The 19,227-nt window shown below is 44.5% G+C and overlaps 1 protein-coding gene across 15 annotated transcripts in view; it reads right to left on the reverse strand.

The window, feature by feature from the left end:
- Positions 1–14,442, reverse strand: part of scrib (scribble planar cell polarity protein) — a 269,195-nt gene extending 254,753 nt beyond the window's left edge. For all 15 annotated transcript variants that reach the window (XM_060931865.1, XM_060931789.1, XM_060931763.1 and 12 more), the window contains exon 1: positions 13,543–14,442. In XM_060931865.1, the coding sequence (XP_060787848.1) occupies positions 13,543–13,701 (159 nt within the window). In that variant the 5' untranslated portion in view covers positions 13,702–14,442. The remainder of the gene's footprint in view (positions 1–13,542) is intronic.
- Between the last annotated feature and the right edge of the window lie 4,785 nt (positions 14,443–19,227).

A 19,227-nucleotide genomic window follows, 5' to 3' on the forward strand; every position in this document is an offset into this window, starting at 1 on the left:
CCAGTGTTTGTTGTACTTTTTCCACTTCCTTTACAGTACACGAATTAAAGACCTGCCTGCTCCTCGAAACAAAAATATGCGCACTCCCTCACGTTCCTTGTTGTATAATTACTCCTTCATTGGGTTCATGGAAATAATTAGCAACACTTAAACACACTCAGGACAAACCCAGTTCAAAAACGGGGTGTGATGAGAACAGAAACGTGCACCCGCAACGCTATCGGTTCTTCAAGCGCCCGTATTTTCGTTCGCTCTTCACTCGGGGTGGATCCGTCACTAAAGTAAACAAGCAAACCTGTTACACAACTCTCCTGCAAGCAGAACATGCAGTCACTTCATGGTTAAACAGAGCGTGAGAAAATAAGACACTCGCCACACTCGAATGTGAGCTCAGCCAAAGCGTTCGCCGACAACTTTTTTGACGGAAGACGCAAAACACGACGTGCTACATGATGATCAGTACGACTGAACATCACTCATGAACTAACTCGCCGTACTTTACCGTGTTAACAACAGGCAACGTAAACACGGACACTGGTGTCCGCTTTGCTGGTTGCCGAGCTGACGTATCATTTATCGTTTGTCCATCCTTGATCTCTGTGATACCTGGGTGTCGTTCCAGATCACAGATTTCAATTGAATATTCATTTACAGAACTCCAGTAAGGTTCCAGATTTGACTTTGAAAAGGACTTCTCCAAGCAGCCTAATAAACAAAACTAGAAACTCCACCTCCTTCGAAAGAGAGTCTCGTTCCAGGTGCCTGATAAACATAAGGCTCTGTGTGGGTGTCGCTGAGCACCAGGGTGAACATCATTAAACCCAGCAAGAACGACTAAACCTCCATCTGTTCAGACTGATCAACCGGGCAGCCTTCTTCTCGGTCTTGCACTTACACGCATGCACACACACCAATTAATTCAACCCAACCTCTCGACTATACATCAACTTTATTGACTATGAAAAAAGCATTCAACAGTGTGGACAGGAAAACCCTTTGGAAACTACCGAGACATTATGGGATACCGGCAAAGATCGCAAACATCGTCAAGAACTCCTACGATGGGATGACCTGCAGGGTGGTACATGGCCAACAACTCACTGATGCTTTCCAAGTACGGACAGGCGTGAGGCAGGGATGCTTGCTATTAGGGATGGCGAAAACTAAAAAAAAAAAAAAAATCTTGACCGACCACCGAGCCTCATTAGCCGGTTAAAGTCGGTTAACCTACGAGTATAAAATTCTAGAATTGGAATTATTAGAATCTATTCTAAATCTAACCGCGAGCATCCGCACATTCAGTCCCAGTCGCTGCCCTCCACTCACATTACCTTTTCTACAGCGCGAAACATTTAGTCGAACGCAGCACTGATGTCGAGGGGTTTGTATTGGAGCGGAGGACAAACGGCCGTGTCAGCAAGGGGCACGCACTTTTAAGTTGCAACTTGGCATTAAAAATATCAACGTGAACATGCTCAATAAACTGCCGTCGTTTTCTAAGCGGCAAGCTTTAGCTCAGTCACTACCGCTGCTTGCATTGAGTAGCCTATTGAAAACAATCCCATCATACACTTGTCCCAGCTTAACTTTTCATTGAAGATGGGACGTTTTAGCGATGCGGCCCCTGGTGTTTACAGTTAACTGCAGTAGGCTGTGTGTTGATCTTGCATGCTGCTACGGACTAGGCACTTTTCTTCGAAGTGAGCCACAGAGACCTCATACTGCAATTGTTTTCCAGCTACACTGTAAAAAAAAATATCCGTTATTTTTACGGAAAAATACTGACAGCTGTGGTTGCCAGAATAATCCTGTTAAAAATACAGTGAAATGCAAACAACATTACAGAATAACTTGTACATTTCACTGGGATTCCATGCACAATTAATGATAACTAAATGTAAATTTTACAGGTATTCAGTGTACAATAATCAATACATGACTTAATTTTACGGATATTCATTGTACAATAAAAAAGCATCTAGGAATGAATTGCGAGTGTTCTCGACTGTTGGTTTTTGTGGCTCCAAAATGATGGTTACAAGCAATGATCTACTAGACAGATATTTTATTTGATTTAGAGTTTTACGAAATGTGCCGGAGAGCCTCTACTGACATTTTTTTAACAGGGCAATGATGTAATTTTAACTATCACATTCTGTTTTAGTATTACAGTTTGTCTGTGTTTAAACTACAACAATTTGTAAATTCTACAAAAAAATATGATCAATTCAACATATTCTTACTGTTAAATTAACAGTGGTATTTGGTTAGGAGTTTTACAGTATATTGATGTAAATTACACACTGCTTCATTGCTTTTGTATTTACAGTTTTTTTTGTGTCATGATTTTACATAAATTCACTGTTAATTCTACGGACATTTTTTACAGTGTACTGATATTACGGTTACACGGCTGCTAATTGTGCACAGCCATTGGGAATGGGATAGCTGGAGCTGAGCTGATTAGCCGCTAAGCTAATATAGCAACTGTCTGATGCTAAGTAACATCAGTGGAGTAACCAGTTTTAGTTCAGATCTTGTGTATTATTATTACGTTGACATTAATATTCACCAGACTAATCAACCATCGACTTCATTCATGCGCCGTGCTCTTGTTTCTTTGATAGTCAAGAATTTCCTTGATGTTCCGTACCTGGTTAACATCGTAGTAAAATGTAATCCAACACTGAGACTTTTCTTTCGCCAAGTGGCAGCTGTCTTCAACTGGGGCGGGAGGGCGGGACATGACTGAATGGGTGTTTCTGATTTGGCAGCTATTGTCCTTACACCGCATGGCATGCCCAAAGCGTTTACAACACAGAATTCCAGGTTCTCCGCTCCAAAATCGACAGCTTCAAAACGATTGATTTTTTTTAACCGACAACCAAAAAAAATAATTAACTGGTTGACGTTGATTCAGTCAACCATCGGTCGAACGGTCATCGGTTAACATCCCTACTTGCTATCGACATTCTTGTTCCTGATAGCCATGGACTGGGTCATGAGGACATCTGTCGCGGAAAAGGGCATCCAGTGGACCCCCGGAAAACAGTTAGACGAGCTTGACTTTGCCCTCATCTCCCACACTCAACAGCAGATGCAGGATAAGACCAACACGGTGGCTAAGAACTCCGCATGCCAAGGCCTCAACAATCACAAGGGGAAAAGCAAGATCCTCAAGGTTAATACAGACAACACCACTCCTATCAGGCTGGAAGGGGAAGCACTCGAAGAAGTCGAAAGCTTCACATACCTTGGTGGTACCGTGGACAAAAAGGGGCCCACGTAAAATCCCGTATCGGCAAGGCAAGGACAGCTTTCCAACAGCTGAAAAGCGTTTGGAAATCCACAGACCTGACCACCAACACCAAGATTAGAAATGTTTAATACCACTGTAAAACCAGTCCTGATGTACGGCGCAGAGACCTGGAGAAATACTGTTACCACCATGAGAAAACTCCAGGCCTTCATCAACACCTGCCTCAGACGAATCCTTCGAACACCATCAGCAACAAGGAATTGTGGGAGAGGACCGACCAGAGCCAAATACAAAAAGAGATCCTCCAAGATGCTGGAGGTGGATTGGTCGCACATAGGGGTGGGCGGTATGGCCAAAAATGTATATCACGGTATAATTTGAGCCACTGACGGTATACATCACCGTATTGTAGTTTTGTATATAAATTACAACAGAACAGTTTCTTAGTGGTTACCATAGCAAAAAGTAAAAGCTTTCAATCAGGATGTTTTCAGCAATATTGAAATTTATTGTGCAAAACAGAAAACACAGGACATATAAAAAAGAATATATTTTAAAAAACTAAGAATAGGTAAAGTTCCTCAAATAAACTCCTCGAATTCCTCATATAGACACAAAATTGTAAAGTACTTTTCTAAGTGCAAAAATAATCAACTGAGATGTAGAACCAAGCTCTTAAACAGCTTTAGTGCCAATTAGTAGCACACTTCAAGGCAAGTATAAAGTGAACCATAGCGCAAAGGACACTGCTTTCCTCCTCTCTTTTCTTGATCAAGCGTCTTCACCATATCTTTAAAGCCTCGTCTTTCCACCGTCTGAAAGGGTACCATATCTCTGCAGAAATGTACTGCAATGGACCTGGTTATGTCAATCCACCGCTGGCTCTTTTCCTCATAAGGCGAACCTTTAGTAAATGACTGGGCGATAGACTGTTGTTTGTGGTGTGTAGTTTTTGTCCCGCCCGAGGACTGCCCTTTCTTTTCGGTAACATCACGCTGCAGTCTTTGGCTTTCTTCATATTCGATAGCGTGGTTAGTCTTGAGGTGGTTGAACAGATTACTTGCGTTACCGTGTCTTGCGATCACTGTCGCCCGGCATATCTTGCAGATAACATTTTCTTGTTTAATATCCGTCACTTTAAATCCAAACCATGTCCAGATTACTGATGTTGCGCCGACTTTTTTCACGAGCTCTTCCTCTGCTGCCGTCTCTTCACTACTCGCCGCCATTGTTGTTGTTCTTCTTCTTCGAAGCAGCCAGGCGGGCGTTCAAACTATGCATTACTGACAACTAGAGGAGGCAATGAGCTATCACGGTACACGCTATGAGACAAACTCTCTACCGTTGGCCAAAAAATACCGCATACGGTATCATACCGTGCAAACCGCCCACCCCTAGTCACACACTTCGTAAACATGCGACAACCATTACAAAAGAGGCCTTCACTTGGAATCCAAAAGGGAAAAGAAACAGGGGAAGATCGAGAAACACCTGGTGAAGGGACCTAGAGGCAGATGTAAAGAGAATCGGCAAGAAGCGGGAACAGGTAGAGGAATTGACCCAGGACCGGAAGGACTGGCGAAAACTTGTTTGCCCTCTGATGGACGATGGGAGATGATGATGAACCTTTCGACCAGTTAGACAGCCAGCAGTCACAGCCTTGGTGGAGCGAATACATAAACCACCTATATAGCCACGGACACTTGATCACATTCATTGGTCAGTAAATATTAAGCTGCTCAGTGCAGGTATGCATTACACCAGACCTGGGCATTTTCCGGCCCACGGGCCGCATCCGGCCCTTTGGTTCATTCTGACCGGCCCGCATAAGGTTAATGAGAAATTACAAAATAAACATATTTTCTAATTTGACCTGACTGACTGAATGTGCATTGCTTTTATTTTGAAGTTGTGTTCAACAAAAACGCAATGCGCGCGACATGAAAACCCACGAAACCTAAACCCGCGATAACTACTTCCGTAATTTGTCCAGACCAACCACAAACTTGTACGTCATCCTTCAAACGGTCCAGCCAATCACATCGTGTGACGTCACCAGCAGGCGCCGGAGCTGATCTCCGGCGAAAAGCACCAAATGAGGTGATTAAACTACAAATGTGGGCATCGTTATTATAATATGATGTATCTTGCTTGATATTTGGAATAGAAAGACAATATTGTGATGTCTTTACTGTGTTTTGGGGTGAACGTGACTGAAAAAAAAAAAAAAAAGGTACAAACGTTCACATTTTGTTAACCATTGTTTTGGGAAATTTGATTGAATAAATAAAATTTTTTGTAAGGCAATCTCGTTTTTTCCAGACTCTTACCAGTCTTACCAGCTTGTAAAAACAATGATATTTATTGCTTTATATAAAGAAATACAATTAATATTACGCAGAATTTAATTCAGCCTTTTGGTCCGGCCCGCCACAAAATTTTCTGTTTCTCATGTGGCCCCATGGAAAAAATAATTGCCCACCCCAGCATTACACTGACTGCTCTCTACGAACGTTAAAGGATGCTGCACCTGAACACTTCATAAATACAAAAATCCCAGACATGCTTCCTCTGAAGTGTGTCAGTATGTGACCAGTCATAATTAACACTTAACTGGGGAAGGGTGGATTGTAGCCCAAGCAGCTTGCACCAAATCTTACAGCACATGGCAGAGCCACCACACACCGCGACTCACCATATGGCACGCTCAGGACACAATCAGAGCGTGAGCTTGCCTCCGTATACCGTAATGTTAACATGCTGCATGGATACCGAAGTGTTACCAGCGATACTGGTAAACAGTGACGGTATCTTGGTATGAACAGCAAAAATTGCACTTAAGATTAAAATCTGACAAGCATACTTGCTGTATAAAGAGCAGAATAAACAGTGAGGGGTGTTTACTGAGGCCTGATGTGCTGTTTTCCAGGCTTTGTAGCATCGTCTGCAAACTGGCGCTCTTACACCTTGTGCATCGTGCTGAGTGATAAAACGATCTCCATTTATACCGCATTCAAGTTTTCCCTTGATAACGATAAACAAGCTTGTTTCCATTTTCCCAGAATGATCAGGTTGGGCGAGCGTGAAGCCGGAATACAACAGTCACTCCGGCTGCACGTGGCCCAACTCCACGTCCACTCGGACAAATCACGTCTAAACAAATCCAGTGGCGGGTTCCAGGAAGACGGCCAGTAAATGAGGCCTGAGAGCGAATTTGAAGAGGAAGGTGGGTCATCTGACTGTGATGAGATTGTTCCAAAGAAAGGTGATACCACTTTCATCATATGAAAAGGGGTCAGATTGCAGTGTGGTTGAGGACGCTGCCATTCAGCACCGGCAAAATCTGGAAACAATAACTTGTTCCGTGTTATAAAAACAAACACCACCAAGTTGATTACAGAGAGGAGGAGTGGACAAGTCACCCACCCAAGGCACCCAGGATAAGCAGACTGTGTGTCCGGGATAGTTTTTTTCTTACTCAGTTAATTAACTATTTAAAAGAGTTCATTGTGTGTGCACATTTTAAGGTAACGCACTTTACACTGGTGCGACACTGCAAATCCAGTCCTGAATCTGAGCTCCTGTTGCACCGGTACAATCAACAATATGGAGGCATGTCTAAGTCCTGATCTTAAAAAACTCTACAAATTAACTAAAAATGCTTACGCAGTATCCAACTAAAGATCGTAACTCAAGTAATTTCTAACCTCAGACCAAAAAAAAAAAAAAAACCTCCCTCAACTCCTACTCAGGAACTTGGGACATCCTTACTAGGCATGCAACGATACATTATGTGGCAAGAAATCACGATACAAATTTATGACTGACTATTTGAATCCATGAAACAAAACATGAACTGCGATTATCATCAGGCTGCGTACTCGCTTCACTTTTCCCAGCTGTAACTGCGCTGTTTAGAAAGCAGAGCACGCGATAATGCACGTGACTTCACTGTAGGTGGAAGTAACACAGCTCCAATACCACGGAAACACAAAAAAAACCCAGATACAAATGGGAAAGAACTGTTGTACGATTGACTGTACAAATAGATTTAACAAGAAACTGGAGCTCTCCTTTTATAGACTGCTGAAAAAAAAAGCAGGAAATGAAATAGCAGAAATGTTGGTAAAAATTTATTAAGAAAAGGCCGACTTGTTATGAACTTGAATTTTTTAAATTGATAAAGAATAGGAAAATAAGGGTTGCAATTTGGGGGAATAAATTTTTTTTTTCCCCAAAAAAAATATCATGGAAAAATCAAACCGTGAGCCCAATATCGTGAGCCAAGTCAAACTGTGACTTGAGTGAATCGTTACATGCCGAGTCCTTAACACGGAGTTCATCAAGTGATGTGAAATCAGCATTGCTGCTCATGACATGAACTACAAACAAAGTAGTACTTCTTATCTTTAAATCAGTTACGCTGGATTTACAACGTGTTCGCTTTAGATCAACACACAGATGTATTTGTGTGATAAATAGGAGATAAATATCCATCACTCGTCGGTTAGCTGGTTAGAGAGATTGTCAATGATGAAAGACAAATAAGGAGAAGTCCGGGTTCATCTTCCACCTTTGCAGCTCAAACACACGAAGGTTGAGAATGACATCACGGGGCTCGACATTAACCTTTTAATCCACTTGTCCAGTCGGACAAGCAGCAAGATTTTTCACTTTTTATTATTACTACGCATTTACAAGTTCAGTGAAAGGAAAGTGGTTAAAGTTTATCAAAAAGCAGGAATAATAATAATAATAATAATAATAATAATAATAATAATAATAATAATAAAGCTTTAATGACTCATAATTTTTCAATAAAACTCAAACTTCAACTCTAACAAAAAACAAAAACTACCCAATGCCCCATTACGGTGTTAAAACCCATAACCTGATGTGCAGTTTTAAGAGTTGAGATCATCATTTTCACTTTCTTTCGATGAAATGAAAGCGAAAGAAAACGGACATGATAAGGATGACGATCATGTTGTGAACGAAAACAAACTGAGTGAGTTCGGCACTGTTGTAAAATTCCCAAGGAAATATTTTACGACATTGGTGAGGGTTAATGTGAACCGCATGAAAGAAAAATTGAATAAATGTCCAAATGAAATGAAGATTCATCAAGGATATTTATTTTATTGAGGTATTTGATCACCATTTCTCCAACTTCCATGAAATCGAATAATCTATAATTACACCATGGTTCTTTTTATACACACACACACACCTGCTGTGCTCAGTTTCCCCGGAATTTCGTAAAAAATAACACGGCTGGATCACTGATGCCTCTTTTCCACCAAATCAGTTCCAGGGCTGGTTCGGTGCTGGTTCACAACTCATTCAACTTGCGAGCCAGCTGAGAACCAGTTTGCTTTTCCATACCTCGCGGTGCTAAGAGAAGCCACGTCATTACGTCGTTGTATACGTCAGTTACGGCGCTACGTTTGCATAAACCTTGGCACGAATATCGAAGCAAAAACAACACGGAAGAAGCAGCAGCAGCAGCAACAGCAATAATAATAATAATGGATGACTTCACGTTTGTACAGCTGCTGCTTCTCGGCGCTTAAAAATGGCGACCTTTTGCGGTCTTGTTATTGTTGTTGGTCTTAACAACTCCGCCCCCCGCTGACGTAAGCGGCTCTTTCCTCTGGCCCAGCAGAGAGTTGGTGCTAGCCTGGAACCGGTTTTTCTGGCCCCAGAGCCAGTTCTTTATCAGTGGAAACAGAAAACCCGGTTCCAAACTAAGCACTGGCCCCGAACCAGCCCTGGAACTGCTTTGGTGGAAAAGGGGCATGAGGGGATTGAACTCATTTTGTTGGAACTGTATTGATGTAACTCTTGAATAATTACTACAAAAATGGTGATTTAACAAATATTCAGCTTGTCCCGACAGACACGCAGATGCAGATTTGACTTGTCCGGACCAAACGTTTGATTGTCCCGGACAGTCGGACTACCGTTCTAACGTCCAACTTCCAAGGTAAGTCAAACGAAGCATAACTTTATCACACCAGCTTTTGAGATGAACAAGACTTCTCTCTTACGACAAGACAAGAGGTGTGAGCTCCAGCCTGAAGTGCTGCACTGCATCAGTGACTCCGTGTCATCGTGAGCACAATGTTGTGCATCTTTCTGACACACACCTTTGCCATCTGCAACAGAAAGTATACACACCCCCAGCTCCCAGACAGCCTGTCGGAGTCACTGCTAGCATCTCCAGTTCAAACACGACCTGGAAATTTTTCACTTGTCCTTCACTTAGCGCTTACTCGAGGCTACGGTGTTCACTATTCACCCTCTTACACGTCTCTCCAACCTCAGAAGCCTCAGGTAACGCACGGTGTGCTCAGGACAGACGCTGCTACAGCTGACTGGCAACACAATCTCTCTCCCACACATGGGAGTGTGGATTAACAAAAGGTTCTTCAGAAGAGTCGGTTACGCAGCTCTAAGCACATTTCCATCATACACAACCCCCAACCGTGAGATTAATCCCGTCTTCTCATTCCTTCTCCTTACCCTGAGATGGAAACTGAAAGACAGAGACAGATCTAAGGTATTGATCCTCCATCCATGTCCAACTGATCTGTCAGCTTAGTGGTATAATTCAGTGGCAGTTTATCCGTTCTCAAGCTGAATATTCAAACAAACAAAATATAGCAACCGCTCAGGTTCCTCCAAAGAAACACGCTCGACAGATAAGCAGGAAAGAAACGGCTCTTTGCGCGGATTTCCATCAACTTGCAACCAAACTCGTATTTACATCCCGACTCGAGTTTCTTCTCACGCAATTTTAGTGACAACTGCTAAAAAGCGATGAGAACTTGGCCAAAGTTTTGCGACTCAGTTTGAATCGAACCCTGGTGTGATTCGATTACGCCATACAGACCAAAAATCAAAACTGGTCTGAGAGCAGCTGAGCGAGGTGGTTTCAGTCTGCTTCCTTGTGACCTCATGTCGTTTGACGGCAGTGAGAAACCGAAGTGGTCTGACTGCAAGAACAGCTGTGGGCCGCGTTTTGGTTTTTCTGGAGATGGGAGCTGCTACACTGAGCCAAAGTGCTGAGCCGAAACACGTTCTTGGGATTTCACCCAACAATCTCAAGGTGAAAAAACACTGGATGTGATCCACAAAACTAGTTATTTATGAGTGCCGGATGTGTCGCCATATTTCTGACCAAAGAAAAAGAATTTAAGAGGATTTTTTTTTTTAGCTTTACAGCAAGTGGACTTGTTTTTGTATTTTTGGTTCATTTATTTTGTTTGGAATGTGAAACTCAAGGTCATAAAAAAAAAAAAAAAGTAGAAAGGGCGATACGAACACATCTACCAGCGACCCGATCTTGTGAAGTAAGGAACTGGTAGTGAATTTGATTTTCTGATTAGAAAAAGAAAGCGCAACTTTATTATTCCTCACACACTTGTGAAATTCCTCTCTGCATTTAACCCATCTGAAGCAGTGAACACACACACGCATGTGAGCAATGAGCACACACACATACCCAGAGCAGTGGGCAGCCATGCAAACAGCACCCGGGGAGCAGTTGGGAGTTGGGTGCCTCGCTCAAGGGCGCCTCAGCCCAAGGCCGTCCCATGTTAAAGTGCATTTCTGGACCAAATTTGTTTTGTTTTTTTATATGAAAGAATGTCCGTTTATGGGTGGCACGGTGGTGTAGTGGTTAGCGCTGTCGCCTCACAGCAAGAAGGTCCGGGTTCGAGCCCCGTGGCCGGCGAGGGCCTTTCTGTGCGGAGTTTGCATGTTCTCCCCGTGTCCGCGTGGGTTTCCTCCGGGTGCTCCGGTTTCCCCCACAGTCCAAAGACATGCAGGTTAGGTTAACTGGTGACTCTAAATTGACCGTAGGTGTGAATGAGAGTGTGAATGGTTGTCTGTGTCTATGTGTCAGCCCTGTGATGACCTGGCGACTTGTCCAGGGTGTACCCCGCCTTTTCGCCCGTAGTCAGCTGGGATAGGCTCCAGCTTGCCTGCGACCCTGTAGAACAGGATAAAGCGGCTACAGATAATGAGATGAGATGAGAATGTCCGTTTACACACTCATCCAGAAGGGTAATTTTGCACAAGGCCATCTGTCTACAGCAGAAAAAAATAAAATAAAACGCGTCTGGAAAAATCCCAAGGGAGTCTGGAGCCAGATCCGTGACGTCACCTGCGGAAGCGCCAGCAGGCTGCGAGAGCTCTGCACGGTTTCAGTGCACAGCCAAGTTTAGCAGCGAGCGATTTTGCATTGAAATATGGAATTGTTGGGGGCATCATGGCTCAGGTGGATAAGATGCCATACCATAAAATCTGGGGACCCGGGTTCGATTCCGACCAGAGGTCATTTCCCGATCCCTCCCCCACTCATTTCCTGTCTCTACACTGTCCTATCCAATAAAGGTGAAAAAAGCCCAAAAAATCTCTTTTTTTTTTTTTTTAAAAAATGGAATTGTCACCTGAGCGCAACGTGGGAAACGATGAGTGCTAATCCCATCAAGATTGGTGTTGCTACACCCTCCTATGATACATCTGTTAACCATTTTAATAACTACGTGATAACATTGAAGAAATGTGCAGAAAACCACCAGGTCGTTTTCTCATAAACAAACCAGCGCTAGCGTAGGATTCAGAAGGAGGCGTTCCGCACATCAATGTTTGCCGGGAAATCCAAATGCCAAGTTTTTTCAGAGGCGGACCAATTCAAGGATTCAAGGAGCTTTATTGTCATACCAGCTCACATTCACATGTTTATGGTATGAAATTAGGACTCCGGTCCCAGGAGCAGTAAATGGACTATAAAATCTCATATCATCTGTAGCCGCTTTATCCTGTTCTACAGGGTCGTGGGCAAGCTGGAGCCTATCCCAGCTGACTACGGGCGAAAGGCGGGGTACACCCTGGACAAGTCGCCAGGTCATCACAGGGCTGACACATAGACACAGACAACCATTCACACTCACATTCACACCTACGCTCAATTTAGAGTCACCAGTTAACCTAACCTGCATGTCTTTGGACTGTGGGGGAAACCGGAGCACCCGGAGGAACACGGGGAGAACATGCAAACTCCGCACAGAAAGGCCCTCGCCGGCCACGGGGCTCGAACCCGGACCTTCTTGCTGTGAGGCGACAGTACTAACCACTACACCACCGTGCCGCCCGGACTATAAAATATAAAAATATAAAAGTACGAAGTAAAACTAACAGAAAATAAAAGAATATAAAACTAGACATTTAAATAAGCTAAACAAACTTAAACAAGAAGCCGGTTTTAACATATAGCAGCCTAAGGCCAAGTTTACATTAGACCGTATCTGTCTCGTTTTCTTCGCGGATGCACTGTCCGTTTACATTAAACCGCCTGGAAACGCCGGGAAACGGGAATCCGCCAGGGTCCACGTATTCAATCCAGATGGTGTCAGCTCTGGTGCTGTGTAAACATTCAGAATACGCGGATACGCTGTGCTGAGCTCTAACTGGCGTCTCATTGGACAACGTCACTGTGACCTCCACCTTCCTGATTCGCTGGCATTGGTCATGTGACGCGACTGCTGAAAAACAGCGCGGACTTCCGCCTTGTATCACCTTTCATTAAAGAGTATAAAAGTATGAAAATACTGCAAATACTGACGCAAATACTGCCCATTGTGTAGTTATGATGGTCTTTAGGCTTGCCATCCTTCCACTTGCAAGTGGTAAGTGACTTGCGCACAGCGGCTCAGTCCCGAATCACTGCTCGTGCGCTTCACTCCCGCACTCTGTTAGCTGCGCAGGGCCGGCGTGCGCACCCTCCAGAGGGCACTCGCTGTTCAGGGCGGAGTGATTTGGAGCGCAGCCGCTGAGGAGGAAGCGATGAGCCGCACTGACACATTTCAACTTGCGTGCCGAATTAGTCATGTGATTAGCGTATCCGTGTATTGGCGTTGCTGTGTGCACGCGAATCGTTTTTAAAAACGTTCATCTGATGATCCGCTCTAATGTAAACCCCACCTTACATTGATCTGGCTCCTGAATTTACCCCCGATACGCACTTTAACCTAACCTTTGGACTGTGGGGGAAACCGGAGCACCCGGAGGAAACCCATGCAGACTCGGCCGCTGGGTTCGAACCCAGAACCTTCTTGCTGTGAGGCAACCGTGCTAACCACTACACCACCCAACACGGTGAACAAGTTCAGTGTGAGGAATGGGACGGGAGTATCAGGTATCGGCGATACTCAGAGAGAGTCAGATATCGCTGCACCCCTGTGCCTAGAGATGATATTGATCAAGCCTTCTCTTACCTTGGGCAGTTCTCTGAGCTGGTTGGCATCGAGCAGGAGCTCCTCCAGGCTGCGGGTGTAGCGGTAGATCTCATCAGGGACGGTGTGCAGAGAGCAGTGCCGCTTATCCACCGACTCAACGTGGCGGTTACACCGCCAGAGAGGGATGCACTTGAGCATGGCGGCCCGCCGGGGCTGATCAGGGCCTCCGCATTAGAAACCGAGACCAGGAGAACCCACACACACACACACACACACACAATCCCAGTGGGAGAGGTTTCACTTCCACTCGCTTTATCACTGACCGCTCTCCGACACCGCTCTCCAGTCTTCCTGTCAGAAACTCAGCCCTGCTGGAGCTCCATCTCCGGTTTAACTGAACCGAGCTCACTGTCCAGAACCGAAACCGAGCTCCTCAAAGAAAATCTTTCGGTTTAATTCAGCAATATTTTCGTCGTGATGAAGCGCAAAGCTCCTCCTCCTCCTCTTGTTGTTGTTGTTAAGCTACTCTCTGAGGCTAGCTCGGTTGCTAGCTAAAGGTTTAAAACCGTTCACTTTCAGCTAGTCACCGAATACAATGCTAACTGTGTGATTTTTTTTTTTTTAACGCGACTTATTTATTATTGTTTATGATGAAAAGCAGTCGCCAGTGAGCTGTTATTCTCCGTCACGGCGGTCCTGAGTCTCTCTCAGCCGGCTCTGGGCTCCTCCTCGGCTGCGCGCGGCCACCACAAACTACACCGAGTTCGCGGATTCTCATACGGTTCCGGTTAATCCAGTCGGACACACTCGCGCGCGCCAGGACACTTCCGGCTCCTGAGTCAAGCCGAGCTTCGCACTGACCGAGCCATTCTTCCCCAACTACGCCTCATCGCATGGGTTTGACTACATCAGAGCGTCATTCTTTCCCACCCGTATTCGCACAAACCCCGCCTCCTACTCTTCTTCTTCTTCTCTTCTTCTTTAAGGGTTTGATGGCGGTTGGCAAACCAACTTAAAGGTGCATTACCGCCACCTACTGGGCTGGCGTGTTGAACAAACAGATGCTGTGTTCACACTTACACCGGTACGAAAGTGGGATGGACCCTTTTCACTCACGTGACCTTCGTAAACGCGACCGCCATTTTGGACATGAAGAAATAACGGTTTACGGCACAGACCCTTTCGGTTCTCGCTCATCTCGCTGCTACAATGACTGCTTAAGGCCAATTTATGCTGACAACCCAGTCGTCGCAGATAGCGTCTGCGTAGCCCCCTCACCTTCGCAGACGCTCTGCGCGCACCTCCCAAAAATTGTGACCACCGCAGAAGCCTTGCAGACAAGAGGGCTCTCATTGGTCCACTCTACATCCGCTGTACACGCACTTCCGCTTCCCTACTTTCCCGGTTTGGTTTGTTTTCACGACTGCCATTTTTAAAAACACGAGCGAAGATGGAGCAGTACGAAGAGCGGTTGATTGAGGAAGTGAGGAAGTACGTACATCTATACGACTCCAGTTCTAGTCATTATAAAAAAAAAAGTTCTAGTCATTATAAGTAACCGGAGGATAAACACTCCACTAACCACACCCACCAACTACTCCTAGCGACTTCACGCCCCCTTGCGTTGTGCCAGTGAATAACATCGCGCACGCCTATTACTCCCCGCTCAACGATAAATTACAACTGTCTGCGAAAAGCTATCTGCGAAAGCCTTGTCGCAAGAGCATGCAGAGGCCTTTAGACTGCAACAATAATCCCTAACACACATTTAAGTATCCGTCGTAAAGACGTGAAACTCGTCAAGTGACGAGTGTGTTCATTGATAAGCTAACACAATCTAAAAGTAGACATACCATCACACTGCCCTGGCGCTGTGGACAGTTTACCTTCTATGCATACATGTCAACCTTTGGTCAATCAAACCTGTATAACCAACCTCCAAAATCTGTATTTCCCTTATAAAATCCGTATAAGATGCAAATTAAAATAATTTACCTAAAATTTGAATGATAATTAACAATGATATATCCCAGTTACTTTTTATTCAATATTAATAACAATAAACCTTCAGAATGAATACAAAGCTCCAATGTTTGACAAAAACACAAAGTGTTATCAGCGTAGTTATGAAGGAAATACTTCGTTGTTTGGAGACAGGTTTCACCGAGCGGCTATTATGCGCGAGACTTCATATTAGCCACAAAGTCAGAAAAATCTGTTCGTAAAATTACGTTATAATGACCAAATACAATGAAAAGTATTTTTCCAGTCTCACCTGTGAAAGGTAATCCCATGTGATCTCGTTTGGACGGTAAACCTGTTGGTACAGTTAAACGCAGCACATGAATGAGGCATCTTTATTCTCAGCTACTGTCTAGACGCTATACCAGAGACGGGTGAAGAATCTCCACTTTGCCACATCCAATATGGCGGCGAGGATGACGTATGATTCTACGCAGAAGGCGGCGTCTATGTTTATATGTCTATGACTTCATGGTTGGTGGGATACTCGCAATGCGGTGTGCACATGATCAAAAGTGGAACGAAGTCTTGCTACCACAAGATAACGCGCGATTTCATAAGACTCTTTACTGGCTGTCTGTGGTGTAAAGTATGTTTGCAAATGTTATGCGCTCTTTTATCATTGTGGGAATTGATTATAGCTCTAAATAAATATTGAAGTTTTTTTTAAAGAATCTGTATAACTTTATTTATACGCCCGTATACTACGTTTATTGAATCAAATCCGTATAAAATAAGGACATTCCATATAGGTTGACATGTATGATCTGTCCACACTAGCGAGAAATGTTTGCGGTTTTCTTTCACAGTAGTTGAAATGCGCGTGCGCGAAATGTTTCCGTGGTTACCGAGTAACTTCCTTCCGAGAATATGGCGGATGAAACAATGTGTGTGCGCTTTTTGTTGTCAGTGTACAGTCTGTATTTCTGGTGGTCATTTATTCAGTTGAATCGTATAAAACGCGTGAGGCAGTTGAGAAAGAAACAAACGAATCTCCGTTCTTCACTATTTTATTCAGCGAAGACATCGATTGAGGTGTGTGACTTTGCGCATGCGCATTATATTTGTATCGATACAGAGCCGCTTCATCTGTCCACACTACAGCGAAGCGCTACAGTATCAGTATGAAACCCATACATTTGTGGGTTTCGTACCGATACAGTTATACCGCTACAGTACCGGTATAGTTGCTAGTGTGGACAGGTGTTGTGGTACAAAAGTAGTTTCGTATCAGTACAAAATCCCTAGTGTGGACAGGGTAAATGAAAAAGAAATAAAATCTCATCTCATCCTGTTCTACAGGGTCGCAGGCGAGCTGGAGCCTATCCCAGCTGACTACGGGCGAAAGGCAGGGTACACCCTGGACAAGTCGCCAGGTCATCACAGGGCTGACACATAGACACAGACAACCATTCACACTCACATTCACACCTACGGTCAATTTAGAGTCACCAGTTAACCTAACCTGCATGTCTTTGGACTGTGGGGGAAACCGGAGCACCCGGAGGAAACCCACGCGGACAACATGCAAACTCCGCACAGAAAGGCCCTCGCTGGCTGCTGGGCTCGAACCCGGACCTTCTTGCTGTGAAGCGACAGCGCTAACCACTACACCACCGTGCCGCGACGCTAATTCTGAATCTTTCAGAAATGTGATAACATAAGAATACATCTGACTTGATCATCTTCTTCTTCTTTTGGCTGCTCCCGATCAGGGGTCACTACAGCGGATCTTTCGTCTCCATTGCTCCCTGTCTTCCGCATCCTTCTCTACCACTTTCATGTCCTCTCTCACCACATCCATGTATCTCCTCTCCTCGTTTTCGTGTGCCTGGCAGCTCCATCCTCAACATTCTCCTTCCAACATGCTCTGCATCTCTTCTCAGGATGTGCCCATACCATCTCAGTCTCATCTCTCTTAGCTTAATTACCAAGCTCTCCACATGTGCTGTCCCTCTGATGTGCTCGTTCCTTATCCTGTCCAACCTCCCATCGCAAACCTTAACATCCTCAACTCCGCCACCTCCAACTTTGCCTCCTGTCTCTTCGTTAAGGGTACGGTCTCCAATTCATACATCATAGCTGGTCTCACTACTGTCTTATACATCTTACCTTTCACTTTTGCTGGGACTTTCCTATCACAAATGACTCCCGAACTCCTTCTCCAACTGCTCCACCCTGCCTGCACTCTCTTTCTCACCTCACTATCGCAGCCCCCATTTTCCTGCACAGTTGACCCCAGTACTTGAATTCACCGACTTTCTTTACGTGTACTCCTTGCATCTTCACTACACTCTCATCCCCATTCTCACTGATGCACATGTGACTTGATGTCACATGTGCATCAATGACATCAATACATCTGACTTGATGCTCTCTTTAATAAACCAGCTCAAGTGAAATTGTGATGATTAAGCATTCTGAGAGATCTATCGCATCAAGCTCATTTCTTTCGCGTTCATATTTCTTACAGTGAAGTATTACATGCGCTACTGATTCCCTACAGTATTCACAATTTCCCATTGGGTGTTTGCCTATTTTGTTAAGAGAATAGTTAAGTCCTTCATCCATCCATCCAACCATCCATGTCAAGTCAAGTTTATTATTTCTATAGCACTTTTAACACTAAACATTGTCCCAAAGCAGCTTTACAGAATCTGAATGACCCAAAACATGAGTTAATTTTGTCCCTAATCTATCCCCAATGAGCACGCCTGTGGCGACGGTGGCAAGGAAAAACTCCCTCAGACGACATGAGGAAGAAACCTCAAGAGGAACCAGACTCAAAAGGGAACCCATCCTCATTTGGGTTCCCAACAACAGACAACATGACTAGAACATCAACAGTTTTAACATGAAGTCAGTTTTGTTGATGTTATAACTCTTCACTGATGAGTGCAAAACTGTTCATGACAACTGCAGTCCTAAAATTAGCAAGCCAACTGTCGTCCTCAGCCATAAAAGCATTACTGTAAGAGTCCAGAGCATCTTCCAAGTGTGACTTTCAACTGTCCATATGGGGCCGTACTCTACAGGATCGATGCGATGAGACTCTGACCAGACATAGGGCATCAGGATGGATCAGGCAGGTCTGAGGAGCAGAAGAGGTCAGCACCTCGATCCCAGGATTGACATGTAACTCAGAGGGACAGATTTTTTTTGGGGGGGGAGGGGAGAGAAAACACAGGTTGTTAGGTATGCCCAATGTCACCTGAATAAGTAGGTACAGTATACATTTTGCGCTGAGTACAAGCGGGGACTCCGGCAAAACTAACTATGACAGCATAACTAAAAGGGGAGAGCCAGAAGGTAACACAGGCATGAGGGAACCCCGGGACATAAAGCAGCCAGCCACTACACTGTCCATCCATCCATCCATTATCTGTAGCTGCTTATCTTGTCCTACGTAGGATGAAGAGAGCCCACCTGCCCCTGCCCATCCTCACTACATTCTACAAAAGTACCATAGAGAGCGTTCTAACCAGCTGCATCTCTGTGTGGTGTGGAGGCTGCAGTGCCTCTGACTGGAAGACTGTGAGCAGAGGTGTAGCTAGGGTGGGGTCCTGGGGTGCCCTCCTTTGTCATAACCATACATTTTTTTCAATAACCGCATAAGAATATTAGAAAAGCAGCCACTGTAATTTTTCTAACATTTTTTTAAAACTAGATTGTCACCTCAGCCTCATTAGGGTTTCTATAACC

Source organism: Neoarius graeffei, chromosome 1 (assembly GCF_027579695.1).
Source record: "Neoarius graeffei isolate fNeoGra1 chromosome 1, fNeoGra1.pri, whole genome shotgun sequence".
In the NCBI taxonomy this organism is placed as follows: domain Eukaryota; kingdom Metazoa; phylum Chordata; class Actinopteri; order Siluriformes; family Ariidae; genus Neoarius; species Neoarius graeffei.